This window comes from Anser cygnoides, chromosome 32 (assembly GCF_040182565.1).
Source record: "Anser cygnoides isolate HZ-2024a breed goose chromosome 32, Taihu_goose_T2T_genome, whole genome shotgun sequence".
Taxonomy (NCBI): domain Eukaryota; kingdom Metazoa; phylum Chordata; class Aves; order Anseriformes; family Anatidae; genus Anser; species Anser cygnoides.
The window spans coordinates 1,155,245-1,180,277 of record NC_089904.1 but is presented as its reverse complement, the minus strand read 5'-3'; the positions used below and the strand labels follow the sequence as shown (position 1 = coordinate 1,180,277).

At 72.5% G+C, this 25,033-nt stretch overlaps 5 protein-coding genes across 10 annotated transcripts; 1 reads left to right on the top strand and 4 right to left on the bottom strand.

Annotated features, from left to right (window-relative positions):
* Positions 1–136: 136 nt before the first annotated feature.
* FKBP11 (FKBP prolyl isomerase 11) lies at positions 137–2,032 on the bottom strand. 3 transcript variants are annotated; one of them, XM_066985395.1, is made up of 6 exons: positions 1,849–2,031; positions 1,345–1,410; positions 773–860; positions 656–689; positions 460–530; positions 137–375 (listed from the first exon to the last, which is right to left on the bottom strand). In XM_066985395.1, the coding sequence occupies exons 1-6, from the start codon at positions 1,960–1,962 to the stop codon at positions 158–160; spliced, it is 591 nt and encodes a 196-aa protein (XP_066841496.1). In that variant the 5' UTR covers positions 1,963–2,031; the 3' UTR covers positions 137–157. The 3 variants fall into 3 exon arrangements, with proteins under 3 accessions (XP_066841496.1, XP_066841497.1, XP_047911929.2); XM_066985396.1 differs by lacking the exon at positions 1,345–1,410 and having other exon boundaries at positions 1,849–2,032; XM_048055972.2 differs by lacking the exons at positions 1,345–1,410; positions 1,849–2,031 and adding an exon at positions 1,228–1,252.
* Positions 2,033–3,641: 1,609 nt separating this feature from the next.
* ARF3 (ADP ribosylation factor 3) lies at positions 3,642–7,077 on the bottom strand. The gene is made up of 5 exons (XM_066985680.1): positions 6,957–7,077; positions 5,703–5,885; positions 5,445–5,555; positions 5,195–5,319; positions 3,642–4,729 (listed from the first exon to the last, which is right to left on the bottom strand). The coding sequence occupies exons 2-5, from the start codon at positions 5,848–5,850 to the stop codon at positions 4,568–4,570; spliced, it is 546 nt and encodes a 181-aa protein (XP_066841781.1). The 5' UTR covers positions 5,851–5,885; positions 6,957–7,077; the 3' UTR covers positions 3,642–4,567.
* A 1,011-nt stretch (positions 7,078–8,088) lies between these two features.
* Positions 8,089–12,902, top strand: WNT1 (Wnt family member 1). The gene is made up of 5 exons (XM_066985752.1): positions 8,089–8,272; positions 10,216–10,737; positions 11,049–11,302; positions 11,483–11,748; positions 12,008–12,902. The coding sequence occupies exons 2-5, from the start codon at positions 10,637–10,639 to the stop codon at positions 12,494–12,496; spliced, it is 1,110 nt and encodes a 369-aa protein (XP_066841853.1). The 5' UTR covers positions 8,089–8,272; positions 10,216–10,636; the 3' UTR covers positions 12,497–12,902.
* A 4,812-nt stretch (positions 12,903–17,714) lies between these two features.
* On the bottom strand, positions 17,715–19,718 carry DDN (dendrin). The gene is made up of 2 exons (XM_066985388.1): positions 19,108–19,718; positions 17,715–19,013 (listed from the first exon to the last, which is right to left on the bottom strand). The coding sequence occupies exons 1-2, from the start codon at positions 19,275–19,277 to the stop codon at positions 17,951–17,953; spliced, it is 1,233 nt and encodes a 410-aa protein (XP_066841489.1). The 5' UTR covers positions 19,278–19,718; the 3' UTR covers positions 17,715–17,950.
* Positions 19,719–20,174: 456 nt separating this feature from the next.
* Positions 20,175–23,964, bottom strand: PRKAG1 (protein kinase AMP-activated non-catalytic subunit gamma 1). 4 transcript variants are annotated; one of them, XM_066985392.1, is made up of 12 exons: positions 23,866–23,961; positions 23,589–23,649; positions 22,773–22,876; positions 22,541–22,622; positions 22,398–22,456; positions 22,248–22,293; positions 22,074–22,128; positions 21,862–21,988; positions 21,318–21,483; positions 21,159–21,196; positions 20,909–21,055; positions 20,175–20,811 (listed from the first exon to the last, which is right to left on the bottom strand). In XM_066985392.1, the coding sequence occupies exons 1-12, from the start codon at positions 23,869–23,871 to the stop codon at positions 20,707–20,709; spliced, it is 996 nt and encodes a 331-aa protein (XP_066841493.1). In that variant the 5' UTR covers positions 23,872–23,961; the 3' UTR covers positions 20,175–20,706. The 4 variants fall into 4 exon arrangements, with proteins under 4 accessions (XP_066841493.1, XP_066841492.1, XP_066841495.1 ...); XM_066985391.1 differs by having other exon boundaries at positions 22,398–22,622; positions 23,866–23,962; XM_066985394.1 differs by lacking the exon at positions 23,589–23,649 and having other exon boundaries at positions 22,398–22,622; positions 23,866–23,957.
* Positions 23,965–25,033: the final 1,069 nt, after the last annotated feature.

Sequence of the window (25,033 nt, the reverse complement as noted above, 5' to 3'; positions counted from 1 at the left end):
CGAATCTTCTGCTCCTCGGCTGGACCACGTCCCAGGGCAGGCAGGGAGCGCCAAGCTGGGGGCGCTGAGCCCCCTCTCTCTGCTCTTATCCCCCCCCCCCAGCCCTCGGAAGCAGACAGAGCAGGCGCAGAGCAGCTGCGGCTACCGAGGGGAGGCTTTATTTCTTTTTGGCTTTGTTCCTCTTCTCCTCCTTCAGCTTCTTCTTGGAGAGCTTGGGGCTGCTGGCCTTGCGGTAGAGGTGGTACCCGATGAGCCCCAGCAGCGCCGGGACCAGCCCGAGGCACAGCAGCGGCAGGACCTCGTTCACCACCTTCTGCCAGTAGCTGGCCCGCGACAGGCCCACCAGCTCCACCTCGAACCGCAGCACCGCGTCGCCTGGAGAGAGGGGCAGCAGCGCCTTAGGGGGGCTGGGGACCGCAGCTGGGGGGGCTGCAGGATCCCCGCGGGGGCTGCGCTTACCAGGGATGGTCGGCGGGGAGCCCCGCTTGCCGTACGCCAGGTGCGGGGGGATGATGGCTCTCCGCTTCTCCCTGCCCCAGCGAGAAGCCGTCGGCGTCAGCCCGCGGGGCCGGGCCCGCTTCAAAACCCCGGCGGTGGCACCGCAGCGGAGGGGACAGGGCTGGGGACACTGCCCTCGCCCCGCCACCGGCCTTACCCCACACACATGTCCAGCAGACTCTGCTCCAGGCCTGCGAGGAGAAGGCGGAGGGGTGAGCGGGACCCCACACCCCAGTTTTATCCCCCCCCTCCTCCCCCCCAGCCGAACACTCACCGGGGATCACTTGGCGCTTGCCCAGCTCCACCTGCAGCGGGTCGCGGCTCAGCGAGGTGTCGATGATCCGGCCGTCCTCCAGGCTGCCCTGCGGACGCGCGGACACGGGGACGGTCACCGCGGGGGTGGCAGCGGGGGCTCTGCCCCGGGGCTGTCCCCACGCGGGTCCCGGCATTGCTCCGGGGCCGTCCCCGGCCCTGCCCCGCTGCCCCACTGCTGCCCTGAGCCCCCCAGTGCCGCCCCCATGCTACAACCGGGGCTGACCCCGGTGCCGCCCCCATACTGGACCCAGTGCCCCCCAGGGACCCCCCCAGGGACACCCCCACGCCGGTCCTGGTGTCAGCACCGGGGCTACCCAGGGCAGTCCCCACGTGGCTCCCGGTGCCTCCCGGTGCCACCTCGATGCTCCCCCCGTGCTGGTCCCGGTGCCAGCCCCGTTCCCACTCCAAGCCCACCCCGCGGCAGTCCCGGTGCCCATCCCGGTGCCGGTGCCGGAGCCTCCCCGGTGCCGCCCCCCGGCCCGCCCCCCCCCCGCCGGAGCGCAGTGCTGACGTGTTCCTCGCCGCCCGCACCGTGTAGTGGATGTGCACCGTGTCCCCCAGCGCCGACAGCTCCGTGCAGCCCTCGGGGGGCGCCACCTGCACCGGGGGGGGGGTCACGGGGCGGTGGGGCCATGACCCCCCCCCCCAAGTCCCCCCCGCGCAGTCCCGGCTCCACGGGACCCCCCCCCCCCCCCCCCCCGCCCCGGGACCCGCTCAGTCCCACGTGCCCCGGGAGCCCCCGGGAGCTCCGCGCAGCCGGGACCCCCCCCCCGTGCCCACCCGGTGGCGCGGACGCGGCTCCCCGGTGTCCCCGGTCTCCCCCCGCCCCGGTGTTCCCGTTAACCCCCAACCCCCCCGCCCCGTAACCTCCCGTTCTCCACCCCCCACCCCCGCCCGGTGCCCCCGGTCCTTCCCCGTGCCCCCGGTCCCTCCCCGTGCCCCAGCTCCCCCGTGCAACCGGGACCGCCCGGTGTCCCCGGTGCCCACGCGGCCCCGGTTCCCTCCGGTCGGTGCCCGGTTCCCTCCGGTGCTCACGAGCGTCTCCAGGCGCAGCCCCCGGGCTCCGCTTTCGGTTTCGCTCTCGGTGGCGGCGGCGGCGGCGGAGGGCAGGAGCAGGGCGAGCAGCAGCAGCGCGGCGGGGGGCGGCATGGCCGGGGCTGGCGGCGGCGGCGGCGGCGGCGGAGGTACCGGGACCGCCCCGCCCGGCCCCGGGCACTCCCAGGACCCGCGGGGCGCCGCCTCCCGGCCCCGCGGCCCCGCCCCCGCGGTCGACACCGGGGCTGCCCCGAGCCCGGACCGGGGATGAACCCTCGGGGAGCCCCCGGGACCGGGGGTGCCCGTCGAGTCCCGGGACCGGGGGTGCCCGTCGGGGCGGTCCCGTTCCGGTGCGCGTTCCCGGGGCCGCGCAGCCGGCGGCGGGGGGGGGGGGGGCAGCCCCGAGCCCCCGGGGGAGCCCCTGGGCCTGTGTCCCCCCCCCACCCCGGCAGCACCAGGGGACACCCGTCCGTCCCTGCTCGGGGGGGGGGGGGGGGGGGCTCCGGTCACCGGGTGGTGGTCGGGGAGGTGCAGTCCCGGTGTCCCGGCGCCGTACGGCCCCGGTGCCAGCAGGCGGCAGCAAAGCCTGGAGAAACCGGCACACAGCACCCCCCCGGTGTCCCCCCCCCCCCGAGGGCTCAGCACCCCTCCCGGCACACGAAGCATCCCTCCGGCTGCACACACACGCGGCCACCCCAGCACCCCCATAGCGCGCACCGGGCGTGCGGGACCCCCCCCCCCCCAAAAAAAACCCCACCGGTGGTCCTGGGGGAGCCAGGAGGGCAGCTCGGGGCTGAGCTGGCCCCCACCCAAATGTCCTCACGTCCCTGTGCCCGGGGGACACCAGCCCCGGGCAAGGGGCACACGAGCGGGGCAGCTCCAACACAGGGGGGTCCCGGTGGGCCTGGTTAGCAAGGGCAGCCCCTCTCGGGGGGGCAACGCTAGTATTTGGGGGGGGGGGGCACATGCATGCCCAGGGCAGCCCGGCCCCACTGCCCCATTCTGGTGTCAGCGGCCCCACTGGCAGCGGTGCCGGCGTAGGCCCCGGTGCAGCTCCCGGGCGACGGCATCGGCACGCCGGCCCCGCCGGGGCACCCACATACCAGCCCCGGTTGCCGAGAGGTGGCGAAGCCGGGCTGGCGGCTCGGGGGCCGGGAGCTAATGGGATTAGGGCCGGGGGGTCAGCGCGGGGCTGGCCTTCGCCAGACAAAGCCGCCGGCACGGCCGGTGGGAACGCGCCGGTGCTGGCTCCGGGCTGGGGGTGCTGGCTGCCCACGCCCCCACCACATCCCATCCCACCGGGGACCCCGGCCCTATAGCTCCGGCCCCCATGCCGGAGGAGCCCTGGCGTCCAGGGAAGCCACAGCACAGCTCCGTGCCATCCACACCGGGGTGGTGACAGCCCCCAAACTCAAGGGGACATGGGGACGAGGACAGCGGCGTTGGCAGCAAAGAAGACTCCGAGGCGCCCCTGGCCCAAAGGGGGGGGGACACCGGGGGGCGCAGCCCCGCTCGCACCCAGCCCAGCGCTGGCACCGTCCCCACACCCCAGCCAGGATTAACGCTAATGGGATTTACCGTTTCATCCCCTATTCCCTTAAAGATGGGCCTGGGAAGGGGGGGATCCCCTCCCCGCCCCCCCACCAGCCCCCCTCGCCCCGCTAAGCTCTTTCTAATTAAAACCAGCCCAGGGCTGTCCATCACCGTCCCCCTCCCCAGGACCAGACGTCCATCCCCCCTTTCCCCCCCCCCGGTACCATGGGGGCTGCGGAAGAAGAGCCGTGGGGCAGCGCTACATAAAACATGTTTAATATCCAAGGGGGGGGGCCAGGGGTCACCCAGTGTCTCAGGCGTGGGGGGGGGGGGGGGGAAGGCAAGTACACACGTCCCCGGACGGGGCAGAGCCGCAGCGACACGTCACACCAAGCACAGACCAGGGGTATAAATACAGTGCCGGGGAGGGGGGGCTACAGTACGGGGCCGTCCGTCCGTCCGTCCGTCCGTGAGGGGCAGGGACATACAATCACTATGCTGGCATGGGGTTGGGGTGCAGGCGGCCGGGGGAGAGGGCACAGCCGCGGGGACCGCGAGGGGCCCGGCCGCCCCGTTCCCCCCCACACACACCCCGGGGGTCGCGCCGCGGGGAGGAGACCTGCCTCGAAGTGACATCGGGGGGCTGGGGACGTGTGGGACCCCCGGGGGGGGACACACGGGGCTGGGAGAAGGCCTGGGGGGTGGGGGTGGTCCCAAAGGCCCCCCGAGGCCCCGCTGCCCCCACGCCTGCCCTGGGGGTCCCCGCATTTGGTCCACAGGAAGGGGATGGGGGACGGGGACATGCACGGGGAGGGGGATGGGAACGAGGCGCCCCAGCACGCCCCCGACCCTGCGTGGGCCCCTTCCCTGTCCCCCTCCCCAGGGCTCTGCCCCCGGCCCCGGGGGGGGGCCCCCGGCCCCCCAGATACTTTATATATAGATATATTTCCACGCACGCACACACGAGATCCGAGGGGAACCGAGAAGACCCCAGAGAAAGAGGCAAAACCCCACAGCAACCGGTGCCAGAAGAAAGCAAAACCCAACCGGGGCGGGGAGGGGGCGGCCGGGGGCGCGGGGAGGGGGTGGCCCCGGCCGGCCGGGGGGGCCTGGCAGGGCCCCGGGGGGGGGCCGGGGGGGCGTGCGGGGGGCCGGGGGGGGGGGGCCGGGGCCGGCGGCCGCCCGCTCACTTCTTATTCTTGAGCTGGTTGGCGAGCCAGTCGAGGCCCTCGTAGAGCCCGTCCCCGCTGGTGGCACAGGTGGCCTGGATGTACCAGTTACGGTGGCGCAGGGAGTGCAGCCCCAGCTTGTCCGTGATCTCCGCCGCGTTCATGGCGTTGGGCAGGTCCTAGGGCAGAGACGAGCGGGGGGGGGGATTGAGGGGGGGGGGGGGGTCACACACCCCCCATGATGGCTGCGTGGCCGCCGCTGCCAGCCCCAACGCCACGGGGATGGGCACAATTTCCAGCCAGCTCGTTCAACGCCGGTCCTGAGACCGGTCCTGAGACGCCGGTGCTGAGACGCTGGGCATGGATTTGCCACGGGGGGGGGTGTTAAACGGAGACCCCGACGCCGTGGGGACGGGCACGATCCTGCCACGGGAGCTCACGGCCACCCGCCCTGATACCGAGGGGATGGGCACGGATCCGCTGCAGGGGGGCTGCTAAAAGACCGGCCCCGACGTCTCGGGGACGGGCACGGTCCTGCCACGGGCGTCACTGGGCACCAGCCCCAACGCCACAGGGGTGGGCACGGTCCTGCCACAGGGACCCGGACACCGTCCCCGCCGCCCCGGGGATGGTCCCAGCCCCACCTGCTTGTTGGCGAAGACGAGGAGCACGGCGTCCCGCAGCTCGTCCTCCGCCAGCATCCGCATCAGCTCCTCCCGCGCCTCGTTCACCCGCTCCCGGTCATTGCTGTCCACCACGAAGATCAGCCCTGGGGGCAAGACCAAGACACCCCGGCGGTGCTGGGAGCGCAGGATGCGGCCGGCCCCGGGACAGCCCCCGCTTTCCGTGCGCCCCCCACGGCCCCGCGAGCCCCCCGGCCCCGCGGGGACCTACCCTGGGTGTTTTGGAAGTAGTGCCGCCAGAGGGGCCGGATCTTATCCTGCCCACCCACGTCCCACACGGTGAAGCTGATGTTCTTGTACTCCACCGTCTCCACGTTGAACCCTGCGGGGAGTGACACAGGATGGAAACTTACGGCACGCGCCGACACCGCCGGCCCCGGGGGGCCGGGGGGATCCCAGCTGGGGGAAACTGAGGCAGCCCTGGCGGGGAGGTGCCCCGGCTCCGTGCCTCCCCCCTCCCCGTGCCCACCGATGGTGGGGATGGTGGTGACGATCTCGCCCAGCTTCAGCTTGTAGAGGATGGTGGTCTTGCCGGCGGCGTCCAGCCCCACCATCAGGATCCGCATCTCCTTCTTCCCGATCAGGCTCTTCAGCAGGTTCCCGAAGATGTTGCCCATGGTGACGGCGGCGCTGCTGACGGCGAGGCCGAATCCTGCGGGGCACAGGGCGAGCGCTGGGGACAGGGGTGCCCCCCCCCCCCCCCCCCAAGGCCCTGGGGCAGGGGGGGGGGCTGCTTTGGGCCCTACGTCCCGGGTAGAGGCGGGTTGTGCTGCGGGGCTTAGGGTGGGGGCCAGTGCCAGGGCCCCCCCTGGGGCCGTGCAGCCCATTGGGGTTGTCCGTGCGCAGTTTCTTTCTTTTGGGGGGGGGGGGGGCTATGCTGGGGGTTTGCCCCCCCTCCTACAGCAGGGCCAAGCCAGGGCACCCCATGGAGGGGAACTGAGGCACGGGGCTGGCTCCCTGCCCAAATTATGGGGGGGGGTCCCCCACGCCCCCCCCCCTCACGTGCACCGCCCAGCCCCGCAGCCGCCCTGAAGCAGGTAGGGGGGGGGCCCAGCCGGCCCCCCCTGCCCCCCCCCCCCCCCCCGCCGGTGGAGCCGCCCCCAGCCCCAGCCCCCCCCCTCGCCGCTGCTTCTCCCCACCCCCGGGGGGGGGTCCCCGCGCCACCCCCTGCACACCCCCGCGGCACCGACCCCCGCCCCGCGCCCCCCCCGCCTCCCCCCCCCAGGCCCTGCCGCCCCCCCGCCGTGTGTGTGTGTGTGTGTGGGGTCGCTCCCCCCCCACCTCGCGTTGCGCCCCTCCAACGCACCGCCCCCCGCTCCCCCCCCAGCGCATTCCCCCCCCCCCCCGAACCGCAACGCGGCCCTAAAACGCTGCGCCCCCCCCCCCGCCGCATCCCCCCCCACCCCCGCGCCGTGCCCCCCCCACCCCGTGCTGCACCCCCCCGAGCGCTCCTCACGACCCCCCCCCCCCCCCCACCGCGCCCCTCCCCGGGCACCGCATCGCCCCCCCCCCGCGGCGATGCCCCCCCCCCCAATGCACTTTGCATCCCCCCCCCGCACTGCGCCCACCGGTGCACGGCGCCCCCCCCCCCGCCCCCTCCATCCTCCTCCTCCTCCTCCTCCTCCTCTTCCTCCCACGCTGCGGGCAGCGCCCGTCCCCTCCCCCTCCCACGGGGGGGGGGGGAGCAGCCCCGCCGCGCCCCCCCCCCCGCCGAGCCCCGCACCTGGAGCCGGTGCCGGTGCCGGTGCCGGTGGCGCCCCCGCCCGCAGCTGACTCTGCACCGCTCCCGCCGCCGGAAGCGGAGGCCCGAGCGCGCCGATCTCGCGAGAGCTCCCGGTTCCCCCCCCCCCCGTTTTTTTTTTTTTAATCCCCCCCCCCCCCCAACACCGGCCCGGGGGCGCTGGGGGGGGGGCGCGGGCCGCCGGCCGTTTCCATGGCAGCGGATGCGGCAGCGCGGGGGGGGGCTTGTATCGATGGGGGGGGGCACGTCGGGGAGGGGGGGGGCCCGGGGGGGCCGTCGGTGCCGGGGGGGGGGCGTCGAGGTGGGGGGGTCTCGGGTGCACGGGAGGGGGGGCCCTGGGGAGTGCACCGGGGGGGGGGTTTGGAGCCGCTCCCCGCGTGGCCGGTGCTGGCGGGGGCGTCCCGGTGCTACCGGGCACCGGTAAAGTCCCGTCCCGGGACCGGACTGGACGGGACGGACGGGACGGGACCGGGCGGAGGGGACGGGACCGAACGGGACGGGACGGGATGGACGGGACAGGACGGGACGGGACGGACGGGACGGGACGGGACGGGATGGACGGGACAGGACGGGATGGACGGGACGGGATGGACGGGACGGGACGGGACGGGATGGATGGGACGGGACGGGACGGACGGGACGGGATGGACGGGACGGGATGGACGGGACGGGACGGGACGGGACGGGACGGGATGGACGGGACGGGACGGGACGGGACGGGACGGGACGGGATGGACGGGACGGGATGGACGGGACGGGACGGGACGGGACGGGAATGACGGGACGGGACGGACGGGACGGGATGGACGGGACGGGACGGGACGGGACGGGACGGGACGGGACGGACGGGACGGGACGGACGGGACGGGATGGACGGGACGGGTCGGACGGGACCGGACGGGGGACGGGACGGGACGGGACGGGACGGGACGGACGGGACGGGACTGGACGGGACGGGATGGGACGGAACGGGATGGACGGGACGGGACGGGACGGGACGGGAAAGGACGGGACGGGACGGGACGGGACGGGATGGACGGGACGGGACGGGACGGGATGGGAAAGGGACGGGACGGGACGGGACGGGACGGGATGGACGGGACGGGATGGGACGGAACGGGAAAGGACGGGACGGGACGGGACGGACGGGACCGGACGGGACGGGACGGGACGGGACGGGGCGGGATGGGAAAGGACGGTAAGGACGGGACGGGACGGGACCGGACGGGAAGGACGGGACGGGACCGGATGCGTGGCTCCTTCCCAGCCCGGGCCCCGGCTCCCCTCCGCTGAGGCAGGTAAGGCCGGGACACCGGGAGCACCGGGAGCACCGGGAGCCCCGACGGCTGCAGGAGCCGCCCCGCACTGCCGGGTTCCCGACAACGCCCCGGGAGGGGGCGGGGGTCCCGAGCACCGCCCCCCGGTACCACCGGCTGGGGGGAGGCAGAGGGGGGAACCCCGGGAGAGCAGGGGGGTGACGAGCGGGGACATCGAGGGGGGGGGCCGGGAACGGGGAAAGGGAGAGGACAGAGGGTGCGGGGGGAACCGGGGACAGTACGGGGCCGGGGGGTGCTTGGGGGGGGGGGGGGGCAGTGGGGACCGCCAGAGCAGCCCCCCCCGGTGTAACGGGGATGGGGGGGGGGGGGGGTCGGGCCCCGCCGTTGGTGGCACGGCCCCGGGCAGGGCCCTCCCGGCCGCGCCCCAGGGCCTCCCCGCGGCCGCTGACCTCAGCCCCCGGGAGCCCCGACGGGGCGGCGGCCCGAGGGCGCGCCCACCGCTTGGCCCGGCCGCCGCCCGACCGGGGGCACCTGCACCGGGGGAGCCGGCGGGACGGGGCAGCGGGGGGAGGGGGGGTGGCGTTTGCGCTGCGGGGGGGATCCCCGGTACCCGGAGGGGGACCGGAGATAGGGGGGCAGGGGGCGGCGGTGGGAGCGGGTACCGGGAGCTCCCGCAGCGCCGGGGCAGCCCCTCCGGGCCCGGGGAGGGGGATGGAGACGAGGAGGGAAGAAGGGGGCCGGCACCCCCGGCTGGGGTGCAATGGGGGGGGGGGTCGGGGGGGTCCCCGCCCGCGGCCCCAGGCTTTGTCCGGGCTTTAATTGGAAGTGTCAGAGGGGTGCGGGCCGTGACGGGCCGAGCGGGGCTAATCCAGCCCTCCGCATGACTGGTCCGGGGAAACCGCGGCCGGGGGGATTAACCGCCCCCCCCTGCCCCCCCGCACCCCCCCTCCACAAAAGGGGCTCCCAGAGCGGCTCAGCGCAGCCCCCCCGCTCCGGCCCCGGGGGGAATTCGCCACCGCCCCCGGGTGGGGGACAGCGGGGACAGCGCCTTGGCCCTGCCAGAGCCACGGAGCGGCACCGGCCGGGCGCCCACGGGCACGGCACGCCGCCCCCCACGCCCCCCCCCCCCCCAGCCTACCCTCGCCCCGTGTCCCTCCGTCCCCTGCTCCTTCCTCTGGCCCCCGACGTGCGGGGCCGGGCCGCCCCCACGGGGGGTGCAGACACCCTGGGTGCCCACGGCCGTGTTCCCGGGGGACGGGGTCCGTGTCCGGGACAGCTCCGGGGACGGACCGGGAGAGGGCTCCACGGACACCGGAGCGGCCCCGGCGCAGTCCCGGCCCCGCGTCCCCCACCGCAGAAATATCGGGGGTCCCGGGCCGGCGTCCTCGGGCTGTCCCGGGCTGTCCCGGGTCTCTGCTCTCCCCGTGTGCCCCGGGCTGACCCGAGCTGCCCAGGGTCTCTGCTGTCCCCATGTGTCCGGGGCTGTCCCGGGCTGTCCGGGGCTGTCCCGGGCTGTCCCGGGTCTCCGCTCTCCTCGGGCGTTCGGAGCTGTCCCGGGAATTCCCGGCACGGCACTCCACTCCCCCGTGTGCCCGGGGCCGGCCCAGGAAATCCCGGGCTCACCCGGGCCCCCGCTCCCTCCGTGCGCCGGGAGCTGTCCCGGGTTGTCCCGGGACTCTGCTCCCCCCTTGCGCTCGGAGCTGCCCCGGGCCGCCCCGGGCCGCCGTTCCTCGTTCCCCCCGCCGGTGCCGGTGCAGCGGGAGCGCGGAGCCGGGCGGGGGGCGTTCAGGGGCAGCCGGGGGGGGGCGGGGGGGCCCGGCCGCGCTGTCGGCACGGGGCCGGGCGGCGGCGGGCCGGGACGCAGCCACCCGCCGGGCTAATCCGGGCCGTGACGGACAGGCCCGGCGCCGCCGCTCCGGCCGCCCCATAAGAGGTGCCGCGGCTCCGCCGCTCCCCATTGTTAGGGCGAGGACGCGGGACCGGCCCATGGGGACCCTGCGCGCCGCCCCTATAAGAGGGAAGGGGCTGGAAGATGCTCCCGGGTGCTGAGCGCTGCGCACCCGCCGAGCCGAGCCGAGCCGCGCCGCGCCGCCTCCCCGGGGAGCCGCCGAGCACCGGCACCGGGCACCGGGCACCGCGCACGGGCCGCCCGACGCCGCGCGCCCCGGGCCCCGGGCACCGGCCCCGGTGCCGGTGCCGCCCGGTCGGCGCTGCCCGCGGCCCCCCGCGGCCGCCCTCGGCGGAGCCGCCCGCCCTGCCCGCGCCCCGCGCGTCCGGAAACACGCGTGGATGTAGCGGCCGGGCCGGGGGCTCCGCGGCACCATAAATACCCCGGCGGCCGCTCGCCCGCGCAATCTGCCGGGGCCTCCCGCGGCCGCCGGAGCCATGCGAGCCGCCGCGCTGCTGCTGGCCCTCCGCACGCTCTGGGCGCTGGCGTTTTCCTCCCTCTCCAACACGCTGGCGGTGAACAACAGCGGGCGATGGTGGTGAGTGCCCGCACCGGGACCGGGAAGGGAATGGGGCTGGCACCGGCACCGGCACCGGGCGGCCCCGCCGCTGTCCCGGCTCGCACGCCCCAGGGCTGCGGAGTGCAGGTGCGCCCGGCTGGGGGGCAGCGCCCGGCTCCGTCGGGGGGTCAGAGCCACGACCCCCGCGCTGCCCCGGCGGGTGGGAACGGCGGCACCGAGCCACCGGTGTGCGGCAGGGAGCGGCGGGGGCTGCCCTTGGAGGAGGTGCCCCGGTGGCGGCAGGGAGCGGGGTGCCGGGAGCCCCGCCGTGAGCCCCGCGTGTGCCGCAGGGGCATCATCAACGTGGCCTCCTCCACCAACCTGCTGACGGACTCCAAGAACGTGCAGCTGGTGCTGGACCCCAGCCTGCAGCTGCTGAGCCGCAAGCAGCGCAAGCTGATCCGCCAGAACCCCGGCATCCTGCACAGCGTCAGCTCCGGCCTCCAGACCGCCATCAAGGAGTGCAAGTGGCAGTTCCGCAACCGCCGCTGGAACTGCCCCACCTCCCAGGGCCCCAACATCTTCGGCAAAATCGTCAACCGGGGTGAGCCTGCGGGGCGGCGGGAGGCGGCGGGGGGCTCCCCGCATCTCCCTGCGTGGGACCGCTCAACAGGTTCCCCGTGGGTTCAACCATCTCCCACCTGCCTGCCCCCGGCAGGGCACTGCTGGGGCTGGGGGGCGCTGGGGGTCCCCGCAGCCCCTGAGGTCCCGCTCCCCTCCGCAGGCTGCCGGGAGACGGCGTTCATCTTCGCCATCACCAGCGCCGGCGTGACGCACTCAGTGGCCCGCTCCTGCTCGGAGGGCTCCATCGAGTCGTGCACCTGCGATTATCGGCGCCGTGGCCCCGGGGGGCCCGACTGGCACTGGGGTGGCTGCAGCGACAACATTGACTTCGGGCGGCTCTTCGGGAGGGAGTTTGTGGACTCCAGCGAGAAGGGCCGCGACCTGCGCTTCCTCATGAACCTGCACAACAACGAGGCCGGGCGCATGGTGAGGGCACCGGGGGCCTCGGGCAGTCCTGGGGGGAGTTGGGGCTGGGCATGGCTGTGGAGACCCCCCCAGCTCATCCCCCTGCCTGGGTTGGAAACCACTGGAGGGGTGTTTCCCATCTGGTTTTGGGTGGGCTTGACATCGCCTGATACTGTGGGGCCAGATGCTGCAGGGTCCCTGCAGCTGTGGGAGCACGGTGGTCCCACGGTTGGGGGGCGCAGGCTGCTCACAGCACCCTGTGCTGCCCCCCTCCCTGCAGACAGTCTTCTCCGAGATGCGCCAGGAGTGCAAGTGCCACGGCATGTCGGGCTCGTGCACCGTGCGCACGTGCTGGATGCGGCTGCCCACCTTCCGCGCCGTGGGAGACGTCCTCAAGGACCGCTTCGACGGCGCCTCGCGGGTCATCTACGGCAACAAGGGCAGCAACCGGGCCTCGCGGGTGGAGCTGCACCACCTGGAGCCCGAGAACCCGGCGCACAAGCCGCCCTCGCCCCACGACCTCGTCTACTTCGAGAAGTCGCCCAACTTCTGCACCTACAGCGGGAAGATGGGGACGGCGGGCACGGCCGGGCGCTTCTGCAACAGCTCCTCGCCGGGGCTGGACGGGTGCGAGCTGCTGTGCTGCGGGCGCGGGTACCGCACGCGGACCCAGCGCGTCACCGAGCGCTGCAACTGCACCTTCCACTGGTGCTGCCACGTCAGCTGCCTGAACTGCACCAACACCCAGGTGCTGCACGAGTGCCTGTGAGCCCCCGCGCCGCCCCGGAGGGGGTCTGTGCCGCCCCCCATGACGGGTGCCCGCTTGGATGGAAGGCGCCCACGGGCGGGCGTGTGGCTGTGCCCCGGGACCCCCCCCCCCCCCCCCCCCCCCCAGAGCAGGGCGGCCGCAGCCAACCTGGGGGTTCAGCGCCGCGTGTGGTCACGGCTGCCCCTGGCCCCTGCTGGCTCCGCGGGGTTTCCTTCTCGCTGTAAATAAAATATTTATTGTGGACGGTTTGATGCCGGGGCTCCCCACTCGCCCTGTGCTTCGCTGGCCCCAGGCCCTGTTTTTTATAATTACAGATAATAATAATTAATAATAATAATAATAATGCTTTGTTACAGGTGTCACTGATAGCCTCTAGAGAAGAATAAAGGATATATTTTTATCAGTCCTGCCCCATTTTCTTTCAGGGGATCCAGGGTGGGAGGGGAGCAGCTGTTTGAGGAGCAATGTCCCCCAAACCGCCCCGCTGGCCAGCCTGGCCCTGCTGCCCTCTTCTACCCCATCCACTCACCCCCCTCCTCATCCTCCACCACCCTGTCCATCGGCCCCTCTGCCTGTCCGTCCGTCCGTCCCGCGTTCCCCTTCTTTCTGCCCTCCCCGAGTGTTGGAGAGGGAGGGACACCCTCCCCTTTTCTTTCTCCCGCCGTGCCCCGTCTCCATCCCGGCTGTCCCTGCCGTGGCCGTGGCGCCCATCCCCACGGCCGTGGCGCCCATCACCATGGCACCTGGGCTGCAGCATCCCCGGCGCTGGAATTTGCCGGGCCGCCGGGGCTGGTGCCGCCGGGGCCGGGCGGCGGGAGCGGCCACGGGAGGTACAAGACGGCAGACAGGGAATGAGCATCGTCCATCACCGCTCCTGGCCGGGGCTGACGGCTCCCCTCGGCTCCGGGGGAGGAGGGGGGCCGGGGAGGGCACGGAGGTTACTGGGGCCGGGACCGTGGGGGTCGGCACCGGCCACCGGCCCCACATGCAGTCCCACAGCCCTGCGTGGGGCTTGGCTGCAGCTGGAGTGGGAAAAGAGGTGGCAAAGGTGGGGCGCTGCTCCGTGGCTGGCAGGTACCTAGAGGCACGGGTACCCCGCTGGGACAGGCATCCTGTGGGGTGTGCGTCCCCCTGGGATGGGATCCAGTGGGGCAGGCATCCCCCTGGGACAGGCTTCCCCCCCCCCCCCCCAGAACAGGCATCTGACCGGGGGGAAATCCCCTTGGGATCCGTTTTCCCCGGGGATAAGCATCCCGTGTGGGTGGGCATACCCTCAGGATGAGCATCCACCAGGAAGAGCACGCCCCAGGACGGGTTTCCCACTGGGACAGGTGCCCCCCCAGGATGAGTATCCCCCCGGGACACGGCTCCCCTTGGCTTGGGCACCTCCCAACCACACAGGACCCCGTACCCGTTGGGACCGTAACCTCGCGCTACCCAACAGGGCAGGGCGAAGTGCTGGGCTGCAAACCCTGTCCCCAATTAATTCCGGCATCGGGGAAACCGCAGGGCCCCGGCAAAATCCAGCCCCTGGGGAGGGGGCTGGGACCTGGCCCTGCTTGGGGACCCCCGGCCCTGCCAGCGCCAGCCCCCAGGAGGGTTCCCGCAGCCCCGGCTGCCCGGGGGCTGAAGCCGGGAACCTCGCGGGGCCCCGGGGAGTGCGCATCAAAGGCTGCGGGCTGACTCCGCGGCCAGAAATATCCCCCAGGGCCGATAGTGGAAAAGTTGATGTTTAGACCGAAGGGAGGCGGGGGGGAAAAAACCCCAGGGGCCCCGCTGTCCGTGCCAAGGTAAAAACACTGCCTGGCGTGGTAAAATAAAATAAAGAAATGCGAGAAAAAAAGGACTGGAAAGGAACACAGCCCGAAATAACCCTCCGAGCATCTCCCGCCTGCCGGGAGTTATCTGCCTGCTAAATTCTGCACACGCACAGGGCATGAAAATAGCCTGTTTTCCTGTGGTAGCGAGTCAGGAATATAGATAATGACATTCTTATAAGTCACCTCTGTTACTCAGCTTTTCCTGCGCGCCGGTGACCGCCGGGCACCTTGGGCAGCCGCGACCCCCAGGCAGGCAGGGGCACCCCAGGCGCGGGGCGGGCGCCCGGCTGCAGGGTGCAGACCTCCCCGGCTTGAACAAATACACCCGGGTGCTGGAAATAGCTCCCGTCGCAGCGCCGGGGCCGGCGCGGGGAAAGGGCGGCCCCGCCTCGGGCTGCCCGTCACATCTGGGAAGCCGGGCAACATCTGGGTGGCAGCCGCAAGCCGGGCCTGCTGCTGGCGGGGGCCCGCGGGGACGGGGTGCAGCAGGCGTAAGGGTGTGCCCAGAGGTGCAGGAGAGAGGGATGGGGACGGAACCGAGAGGTGCAGGACAGAGGGACGGGGCTGTGCCGGGAGGTGAAGGACGGAGGGAGAGGACAGTGGTCAGATGCGCAGGAAGGACACAGAAGGACGGGGACAGTCCCAAGAGATGTGGGACGGAGGGACAGAGCCGTGCCCAGAGGTTCAGGACAGAGGGACAGAGACAGTCCCAAGAGATGTAGGACAGAGGGACAGGGCTGTGCCCAGAGTTACGGGACAGAGGACTGTGGCCAGAGGTGCAGGACAGGACAAGGGCAGCCCCAAGAGATGCAGGACAGAGGGACAGAGCCATGCCCAGAGGTTCAGGACAGAGGGACAGCTCACTGCCCGGTGGCACTGCCCGCTGCGGGAACATCCCCACCCCATCCCATGAGCCCGTGGCAGCCCTGCAGCCCCGTCCCGGCTCCCCCTCGCCCCGGGTGCTCGCGCCCGCGCCCCGCCAGCACCCGGCTTGTCCGGCCGCCCCCCCCCCCCCCCCCCCCCCCCCCCCCCCTCCGCTGCATTCCTCCGGCGCGGGGCCAGCGCGCCCAGCAACCGTGGCAGGGCTGGCCTCTAATCCCCGGGCATGCCAGCCCCGGGGGGACCGTCGCCGTCACCCACTCCCCGATAGGTGACCAATGCCCGAGACGAACAATTAGGGACAAAGCCGGAGCCGCCGGGGGCTAACGCCGGCCTTCACGGGTGCCTTGTGCGGCATTCGGCGAGTTTAATGAATTGTCCATCACTCCTTTCAGCTCCGCTCGCCCGGGCTGGATTAATCTGAGAAGCCGCAGTGGGGTAGGAGCCGCTAAGCCTGTATTTATTACTCTTCCATTGTAACTAATTGAGGTAATTATCTGTGACTCCAACCCCGCGCAACAATGCCGCATTCACCGCACCCCCCCCTCCCGCCAGCTCCTCCACACGGCCTGGGAGAGCCGGCACCGTGGCCACTGCGCACCGGGGACAGGGCTGGCACCGCGGCTACCACGCATCGGGGATGGGGCTGGCACCATGGCCACCACACCTTGGGGTCACTGCTGGGACCTTATGGCCGCTGCATGCCAGGGACACGGCTGGCACCGTGGGCACATGTGGGGCACACCTATCCGGGGCACAGCCAACACCACACGTGGCCAACGGCACGGCCAGCACCGCGCACACGCGCAGGCCACCGCTCCGCAGGGCCACGGCCAGCACGCGTGTGTCGTGGCACAGCCACCGCGTGGCCACGTGAGCCCCGGCATGACCGGCACCGCAGGCACACGGCGGTCACGCGTGGGTCACGCGTGCAGGGCCAGCACCAGCCGGGGGGGGGGTCACAGCTGCCTGGGGACATCGCTGGGACCAGCGCACGCGTGGGACACGGCTCCCTGGGGGTCACTCATGCGTGGTCACGTCTGTCCCTGGGGGTCCTGGCTGGGGTGGCACCGCCACTGCGATGCCAAGGGCGGGGTCCCGCCGGTCCCCTCGCGTCATCCCCTGCGCTTGGGCCGGGACCCCCGGTGCCCCCCCATTTGTCCCCCCCGGTCCCGCCCGTCACTGGCTGCGATGCGACATCTGCCGGCGGCGGGGGGACGGCGCGCGGGGCCTGGGGGGGGGGCCCGAAGCAGCGGCTCCTTTCCTCGGGGGGGACAGGAAGGGTCCGGGCAGTGGCGTGCACGGGAAGGGCCGTGGGACACGGGGGGTCGCGGGCACAGCCGAGATGGGCCGTGCCAAGGGGTACCAGGCCTGGCCGGGCTGTACAGGCTGTGCTGAGCTGTGCCAGGCTGTGCCAGGCTGCGCTGAGCTGTGCCGGGCTGCGCTGAGCTGTGCCAGGCTGTGCTGAGCTGTGCCAGGCTGTGTTGAGCTGTGCCAGGCTGTGCCAAGCTGTGCCGAGCTGTGCCGGGCTGTGCCAGGCTGTGCCAGGTTGTGCTGAGCTATGCCAGGCTGTGCCAGGCTGTGCCAGGCAGTTCTGGGCCATGCCAGGCTGTGCCAAACTGCACCGGGCTGTGCTGAGCTGCGTTGAGCCCTGCCAGGCTGTGCCAAGCTGTGGCAAGCCGTGCCAGGCTGTGCTGAACTGTGCCAGGCTGCGACAAGCTGTGCCAGGCTGCTGAGCTGTGCCAGCCGTGCCAAGCCGTGCCAAGCCGTGCCAGCTGTGCCTGGCTGTGCCAAGCGACACCAGGCTGTCGCCAAGCTTTGTTAAGCCAAATCGTGCCATCCTGAGCCATGCCGAGCCGTGCTGGGCCGTGTGCGGGACCCCCCCCCCAGCCATGCTGGCCACCTCGGGGCCCTGTGCCAGTGCGGGGGTGACGTGGCCTGGGACAGCCCCGTGTGCAGCGCCCCCCCACCCCCCCCGGGCGCCTGGGTCCCCCGCAGTGGCGGCTGCCCCGCGCCGTGACCTCCGGGCCGGTGTCACCAGGATAATGACAGGGTCGCGCAGGGGGGCGGAGGAGGAGCCGGTTTTTAAATAACGTGCAAATTGGACACGTTATTTGTGCGGTTTCCTCTGGCCACGGGGATCCTCCCCCCCCCCGCAGCGTGACTAAGAGGTGGCGGCCGTCCTGGGGGGGGAACGGTCCCCCCCGGGTGACTCACCCGGGGTCCCCCCCCTGGCCCTGACGTCAGTCCCGCGGCCACGGGCCAGCCCGAGGGCCGCCCCGGCACAGGCACCTACTCATTACGGGGGACCCAGGGAGGAGGGGGCCGGGGGGGGGGCCGTGACGCTTCGAGAGGCTGCGGGGGGTCCCCCGGTGCTGGGGGGCCACGGGGGGGATCCCAGGTCCTCGCTAGGGAAGGAGGCACAGAGCCGCGTGTGCAGGGAAGGGTGGGGGGGACACCTGTGGAGGGCACGTTTGGGGCCAGGTGTGTCCCCCCCCCAAGTTTGGGACCGTTTTTGGGGCTAGATCCCCCCACTTTGGGGCCAAGCCCCCCCCATCCCCACGCACGCAAGGGGCAGAGGCACAGCAGCGGGATCCCACAGCCTTTATTGGGGTCGGCGCCACCCCCAGCCCGCCAGAACCGTGCCCAAGCCCCGCCCCCAGAGGGACCACACCCCGCCAGGCCACGCCCCCACCATGACCACACCCTCCCAAGCTCCGCCCCCCGCGAACCACGCCCTTTTAGGCCCCGCCCCTCAGGCCCGGGTGGGGCTGGCGGCTCCCGGGGGGGCCCCGGTGCTCTCCAGGCTGCTGCTGCTGCTGCTGTAGGCGAGGGCGTCGCGGCACGGCCACCGCCGGCTCCCCCCGGACCCCCCCTCGGCCTCCGAGTCGGAGTCGGGCGCCGTGTGCCGCCGGATGCGGGACACGGCCTCCCGCAGCGCCTGGGCGTACAGCGCCGGCCGCCGCGGGGGGGGGCGCCCCCGGGGCCCCCCGCCTGGCCCCGGGCTCTGCTTGGGGCCCCGGGGGCTGCACGGCAGCTGGCGGGGGGGCGAGGGTGCTGCGGGAGGGGTGCGGGTCTCGGGGGGAGCAGGGGGACTGCCCGGGGGGGCGGCGGGCCCAGGGCTCCCCCCGGAGTACCGGACCTGCTGCCGCTGCGGGGGGGGCACGTACTGGGCCCGGACCACCACGCGGGTGGCATCGATGAGGACGTGTCCCCCCGGCCCCCGCCGTCCTCCGCTGCGCCCCGGGACCCTCTCCCGGCTAGCTGCCGCACGGGGCAACGTCTGGCTGTGCCGGGGGGGTCCCACTCCTCCAGGGGGGGTCTGCAGCCCGCGGGGCCGCCGGGACCCAACCTCGGTGGCTGCCCGGGGCAGCGTGTGGCTCCAGCCCCCCAGCACAGCCCCACGGCCCCTCGGTGCCGGCGGGGGGCTGCGCGGCCCCCAGGGGCTGCTGCGTGGCCGGGGCTGAAGGGTGCGGTGGGGTGCGTCGTAGGCGGGGGGTGAGATGTAGGGGGGCGGCCCCCCCCGGCGCACATGGGCCGCCTGCATCCGCCGCATGTGGGTCTCGTAGCTGGGGGGGCCCAGCTTGCCCCCTGGCACCGGGTTGCAGGGGGGGGCTGGTGGGTGCCGGCCCCGGGGGGAGCTGCACCCTGACCCCTCGGGGGTACAGCGGGCTGGGGGAGCCCAGGGCCGGGTCTCGTGGCCTGGGGGGGGCCGGTAGGTGAAGTCCTGTGGCGGGCAGGGGGTGGCGGCGGGGCAACCGCGGGGCACGGGGGGCCAAGGGGGGGCCAGCTCCGCCACCAAGCGCTTCTCCAGGTACCTGCAAGACAGAGAGGGGCGTGAAGGGCGCCCCGCACAGGGGCTGGGGGCACGGGACGGAGCCCACCTCCCCCAACCCTGCCGGCCCTACTCACGCGTACTCCCCGGCGAAGCTCCGGTAGGTCCAGGGGGATGCGGGCCGGCACCCTGCGGCCATGCCGGCGGCCGGGCTGCAACACGAGACCGTGTTGATCTCCACCAGCAGCAGCTTGGTCCGCTCGCAGATCCGCAGGCGCCCCGCGCCCCGTTCCGGGCCGCCCAGCATGGCCCGGGGGACCAGAGGCTGCCGGTGCTGGGGGGCCAGGGGGGGCCCGGCGCTGCCGGTTCGGTGGAGCCTCGGCGGAGACACGCGCCCGCCCGCACAGGCGCAGCCACTGCCGCACGTGCACCCCCCGGGACCCCCGAGCCACCCGGTGGCACCGCCAGGCCGGGGGGATGAGGGGCACGGCCCCGCCACGCTGCGGGGGCCCCGGTGTCGCCTGCTGTCCCGGGGGGGGGGGCCAAACGTGTCCCCCACACCCCCCCGGGATCCCTTCCCCCCCTGCGACAACGCGAGGCGATTGCCAGGTTTGGCACCGAGCGCTGCAGCCCACGCGGGCTCGGAGCGGAGCTTAGCAACCCTCCGGCGGCGGCATGGCAACGGCACCGGCACCGGCACCAGCCCCCGGTACGGCACTCGGCTCCCCTGGCCCCCCCCCCGGCCCCCGCCGCGGCCCTCACCTCGTAGCGCTGTGCCGGACCCCGCGCCGGACCCCGGAGCTGGCGGTGGCAGGGGCTGCGCTCGGCCTCCCCCCCGGCCGGGAATGTGCCGCGCTCAGCATGGCCAAGCCTCGCGCCTCCCCCGGGCAGCACCGATGGCAGACCCTGGCGTTGGGGTGGCCGGAGCCCCCCCCCCACACCTTGCGGGATCCCCCGGGGGTCCCAGACCCCTGCCGGACTCCGCTGCCTTTCCTCAGTCCCGGCTCCCCCCTTGCTCAGCACTGGGAGGGTCCCCGCAGCCTGCCCGGTCCCCGTCCCGTCCCCAATCCCGGCCTTTTAGAAAAGCCACGGGCGGAACAAACAGGGATTTAGGGTCTGGGTGAGCTCAGCAGATTCCCCCGAGCCCGGGGAGGGGCTGAACCCCCTTCCCCGGTGACCCCATAGAGCCCACAACGAGGCCGGGTTGGTGCCAGGTCGGTGTTTATTCGCGGGTTCCCCCCGCACACGAGGCGGTGGCAGGTGAAGACGCAGCAGTGAGGGGCCCGGGGACAGCCCTGGGCCGGACGGAGCCGAGTGGGGACAATTAAAACAGAACAATTAAAACAGAACGGGACAAATCCCCGCGGGCAGGGTGACGAGGGTCCGGGAGCCGCTCGCGGAACAGCCCCAGCCCGCAGGCGGCTGATCCCAGCCTGGCTCCACGCAGCCCTTTCCCAGCCGGGCTCGGTGCCCTGTGGGGAGCACCCCCGGGGGGGCTGGGGGCTGACCTAGCACCCCCCCCCCCCCGGCACGGCCAACGTGGGCTCAGGGCGCACGGCGAGGCTCTGGGGGGAGCCAGGGGCTCTCCCTGCCCGGGGAGCCCCATGTTGGTTGTTATTGCTGGATGCTGCTGGTGAGTGGGGACCCCCCCAGCCTTCCCCAAAAGCCTGGGGGGGGGGCAGGAAAGGAGGGCAGGGGCACCGAGACAGGCTGAGTCCCCCCCCCCCGCCACCACGTCAGGGCTTGGAGCCCTCTGGGAGAACCAGGGCTTGCAGGATGTCTGAGAGAGAGATGATGCCCTTGACCACGTCGCTCTCGTCCACCACCACCAGCCGGTGCACCTGGGGGGGACACGGAGGGGCTGAGGTTGGCGCGGGGACCCCCGGGCCCCACCTGCCCCAAGCAGGTGCCCGGGGGGGGTGGGGGGGAAGGGTTTACCTCGGCCTCCACCAGGCGGTTGATGATGGTTTCCAGCGTCTCGTGCTTGTAACACTTGAGGACACCCTCGAAGTAGTGGGAGCGGTGCTGCAGCGCCCGCGTCACCGTCACGTCCAGGTTGTTGTACGTCTTCTCGGCCGCCAGGTTCTGGGGCAGGGAGAGGTGCTGGGGATGCAGCCGGGCACCGCACGGCCCCCCCACACCTCAAGCCCAGCCTCTCCCCAGCTCTTCTGCACCCCCCAGCACTCACGATAACATCGAACTTGGAGTAGATGTCCACCACCCGCCCTACGAGGGAGAGAAGGGGCTGTGAGAGGCGTGCTCAGGGCTGGTCCCGTGGGCCGGGGGACGGCGCAGACCCCAAGGTGATGTTTAGGGACAGCCAGCGCGTGCCGCGCCCCATCCTCACCCGAATCATCGACGACCGGCAGGGCAGACACGCGGTGCTGAACGAAGATGCCCAGCGCCACATAGATGGGGGTGCTGGTCCGCACCACGGCGATGTTGTCGTAGGTGCCGATCCGCAGCTCCTCCAGCGTCTTGGCCATGAACTCGGGCTTGGGGACCTCCGCTATCTGCAGGGGGGACGGGGAGGGGGGACAGTGCTGACGCTGGCTCGGCCCGGCGCGCCCCAGGCCCCGCGGTGCTGCCGGCTCCGGCTGCCCCGGCTCGCGGGGGGCCTGGGCTGCGGTCCTAGGAGCGAAAGCAGAGAGCGCTGGGTGCGGAGCGCGGCGCCCGGGCGGACACGTCGCAGCGTTGGCACTAGCAGGGGCGGCGGGGTGCCTGTGGCAGCCCAGGGAGTACCTCTGGTACCTCTGGTACCTCTGGTACCTGCCGCAGGGCACCGGACCTGCACCCACCTCGGCCTCCCGGAGCCTGCGGTACCTGGCGCAGCCGGCGCCCGGCTCTACGCCACCGCCGCCGCCACCGTGCAGGGCAAGGCTGGGACTTACGAAGAGTTTGAGGAACTTGAGGATGCGCTTGTGGGTGAGGATGTAGAGCGTGTTCCCTGAGTCGGGGTCGATGACGGGCAGGCGGTGGATCTTGTTGCGGATCAGGGAGGAGACGGCGTCGAAGAGGCTGCGGGGGCAGGAGGAGGACGGGGAAGTGGCTTTGCGCCCAAGGCCGCCGCGAGCTGAGCCCCCTCCCCGCCGCAGGGGGGTACCTGGCGTTGGGGGAGATGCAGACCAGCGGCTTGAAGGAGTCCTGCAGGTAGACTTCTGGGGGGAGAGGAGGCGCTGAGGGGGCCAGCGGCGCCCTGGGACGCAGAGCCACGGGGTTTGGGGTGCCCCAGGCAGGTCCGGGGGGCGGGAAGGCAGCCGGGGGCAGCCCCCCTCACCTCTCCACGTCTCTATCTTGTGCTCCTCCAGCTCGTAGATCTGCACCTGGGCCCCGGCAGAAAACCCAGGGTTAACCCTGACCCCACGGGCTGGAGCCAGACCCCGGGTCCCCGGGGAGCTGCGGGGACGGAGCCCCGCGTCATCCCTACCATGGGTGACTTGTAGTAGCGGTGCAGGATGTTGATGAAGTCGGTGATGGTCAGCATGCCTGGGGGGCAGGAGGGGTGAGCGGGGCCCTGCTGGCCCCCCACCCCCCCCGCTGCCCCGCGAGGCCCCCGTCCCGCTTGCTCACCCACAAAACTCTGCTTCTTGCTGTCCCACAGCGGGGCAGCCCGCACGCCGTTGGTGACCAGCGCGAAGAAAGCCTTCTTCACCTGCCGTGGGAGCGTCACGGGGGGGGGGGGGGGCACGGGGCACCCTCAGGCAGCCCAGTCCCGCCACTCCGGCTTGTAAAACCTTACCAGGGGGGCAGAGAAAGAACCCCAAACCCATCGGCCGCCCCCAAACCTCCCCCCATGGCTCACCTGCAGGGAAGTGTCGAAGACGACGAGCTTGGAGCTGGTGGGGATGAGGTCGTAGCAGCGGTGGGACTTCATGAAGGCGGTGTAGGCGCCGCGGCGAGGCTCCCCTGGGGACCAGCAGCGTGAGGCGCGTGCCGGCAGCAAGGAGACACCCCAAAACACTAGGTGCCCCAAAACATAAGACGCCCCAACAGCAGGACACCCCAACGTTGGGACACCCCAAAACACGAGAAACTCCAACACCAGGACACCCCAACGCCGGAACACCCCAACACACGAGAAAACCCAATAACAGGACACCCCAAAACGTGAGACACCCTTAAAACAAGACACCCCAAAACATGAGAAAACCCCAACACCAGTACACCCCAAAACATAAGACACCCCAGCACTGGAACACCCCAACACTGGGACACCCCAAAACATGAGAAACCCCGACAAGAGGACAGCCCAACACCAGGACACCCCAAGATGAGGACACCCCAAAACATGAGAAAACCCAATCACAGGACACCCCAACCAGGACACCCCAAAACATGGGACACCCCAACACCGGGACACCCCAAAACACAAGGCTCCCCAAAACATGGGACACCCCAACACAGGAGAAACCCCAACACCAGGACACCCCAAAACATGAGACACCCCAACACCGGGACACCCCAACAAGAGGACAACCCAACACCGGGACACCCTAACAAGAGGACACCCCAACACCGGGACCTCCCCCCAAACCCCAGGAGCCCCGAACCCCCCCCCGCCCCCCGGGACCCCTTCCCCGAGCCCAGCACAAGGCCCCGGGGCCAGCCGCGGCGTCACCTTCCAGCCCCGGGGGGCTCTGCTCCGCCGGGCTCCCCGCGGCCGGGCCGGGGCCGGGATCCTGCGGACCGACAAGGGCCGGGCCGGGCCGGGCCGGGCGCGGCCCCGCTCCCGTTACCGCCGCTCCCGTTACCCCGCTCCCGTTACCGGGCCCCCGCCCTCCCCCGGGTCCCGCCAGCCCCCCCCCGGTGCCCACCAGCCCCTCCCCGGTCCCAGCAGCTCCCCCCCCCCCGCCCCGCTGCTCCCGGTCCCGGTCCGACCCCGGTGCCGCCCCCACCTCCATGGCCCCCGCTCGGTCCCGTCCGGTCCCGTCCCGCTGCCCCACTTCCGCCCGGTTCTCGGCGGCGTCTTCCGCCAGCACTGCCCACGTGACCGGAAGCGCGCCCTGCCCGCGCGGCGACCTTTCCCCCTCCCGCCGGGTCACCGAGGGGGGGGGGGGAGAACCGGGGGGGGGGGGGAGAACCGGGGCCCCCCCCGGTCACAGCAGGGCCCGGGCCGGCCTCTCACGCGCTTTATTTAAAACAAGAGCCGGGGGGTGTCGTAGAAACGGGGTTCCCCCCCCCGCCCGCCCCCCCCCCCCCAAATCGGGTGGGTTTGGTCGTTTTTATTTTTATTTTATTATTTTTTTTTTAATAATTTTTAATTATTATTATTTTTTTTTATACCTTAAAACCTTTTGCAGCTTTTGACGAGTTGCGGAAGCAGCTTTCAAGAGCGCCCCGGCCCTGCCTGGCCCCCCCCCCCTGCACCGGCCACGGCCCCCCCCCCACCCCCCCGGTAAAGGGAGGCCCCCCCCAGCACCCCCCCGGTACCGGGAGGGGCCCCCCCGGACCCCCCCCTCGCCGCGTGTTTGTGCGTTAAAAGATCCCGGCTCCCCCTGAGCCGTGCGGCCCCCCCGTGCCCCACTGGGGGCCAGGAGGAGGAGGGGGGGGGGCACAGCCAGAGACCGCCCCGGGGTGCTGGGGGGGAAGGGGGGGCACAGCCAGGGGCCCCCCCGGGGCGCCAGGGCCGGGGGCCGCTGCGTAATGCCCACTCGCTGCTCCGCTCCCCGAGGCCGCCCTTGCCTGGGGGGAAGCTCCGAGCCCCCCCCTCGGAGCTGGGGGGGGGGGTTCCAAATGCCGTGGCCCCCCCCCCGCCCCCGTGCGCCCCTGCAACCCCAATCTCAGCCCAGCAGAGCACAAAGAGCCCCCCCTCCCCCCCCATCTAGTATATACAATATAAGGTATAAATAGATAAATAACCTTCCCCCCCCCCCCCCCCCGTGCCAACAGCGGAGCCCCAGCGGTGGGCGCGGAGGGCGAGGGGGGGGGGGCGATCCCCTTTGCACCCCCCCCCCCCCAGCTTTGGGGGGAGCAGGGCCAGTGCCCCCCCATCCCCTGTTCCCCCCCCCCTCAGCCCCCCCAACCTTGCACCTTGGCACATCGCACGGCCGGGGGGGGACACAC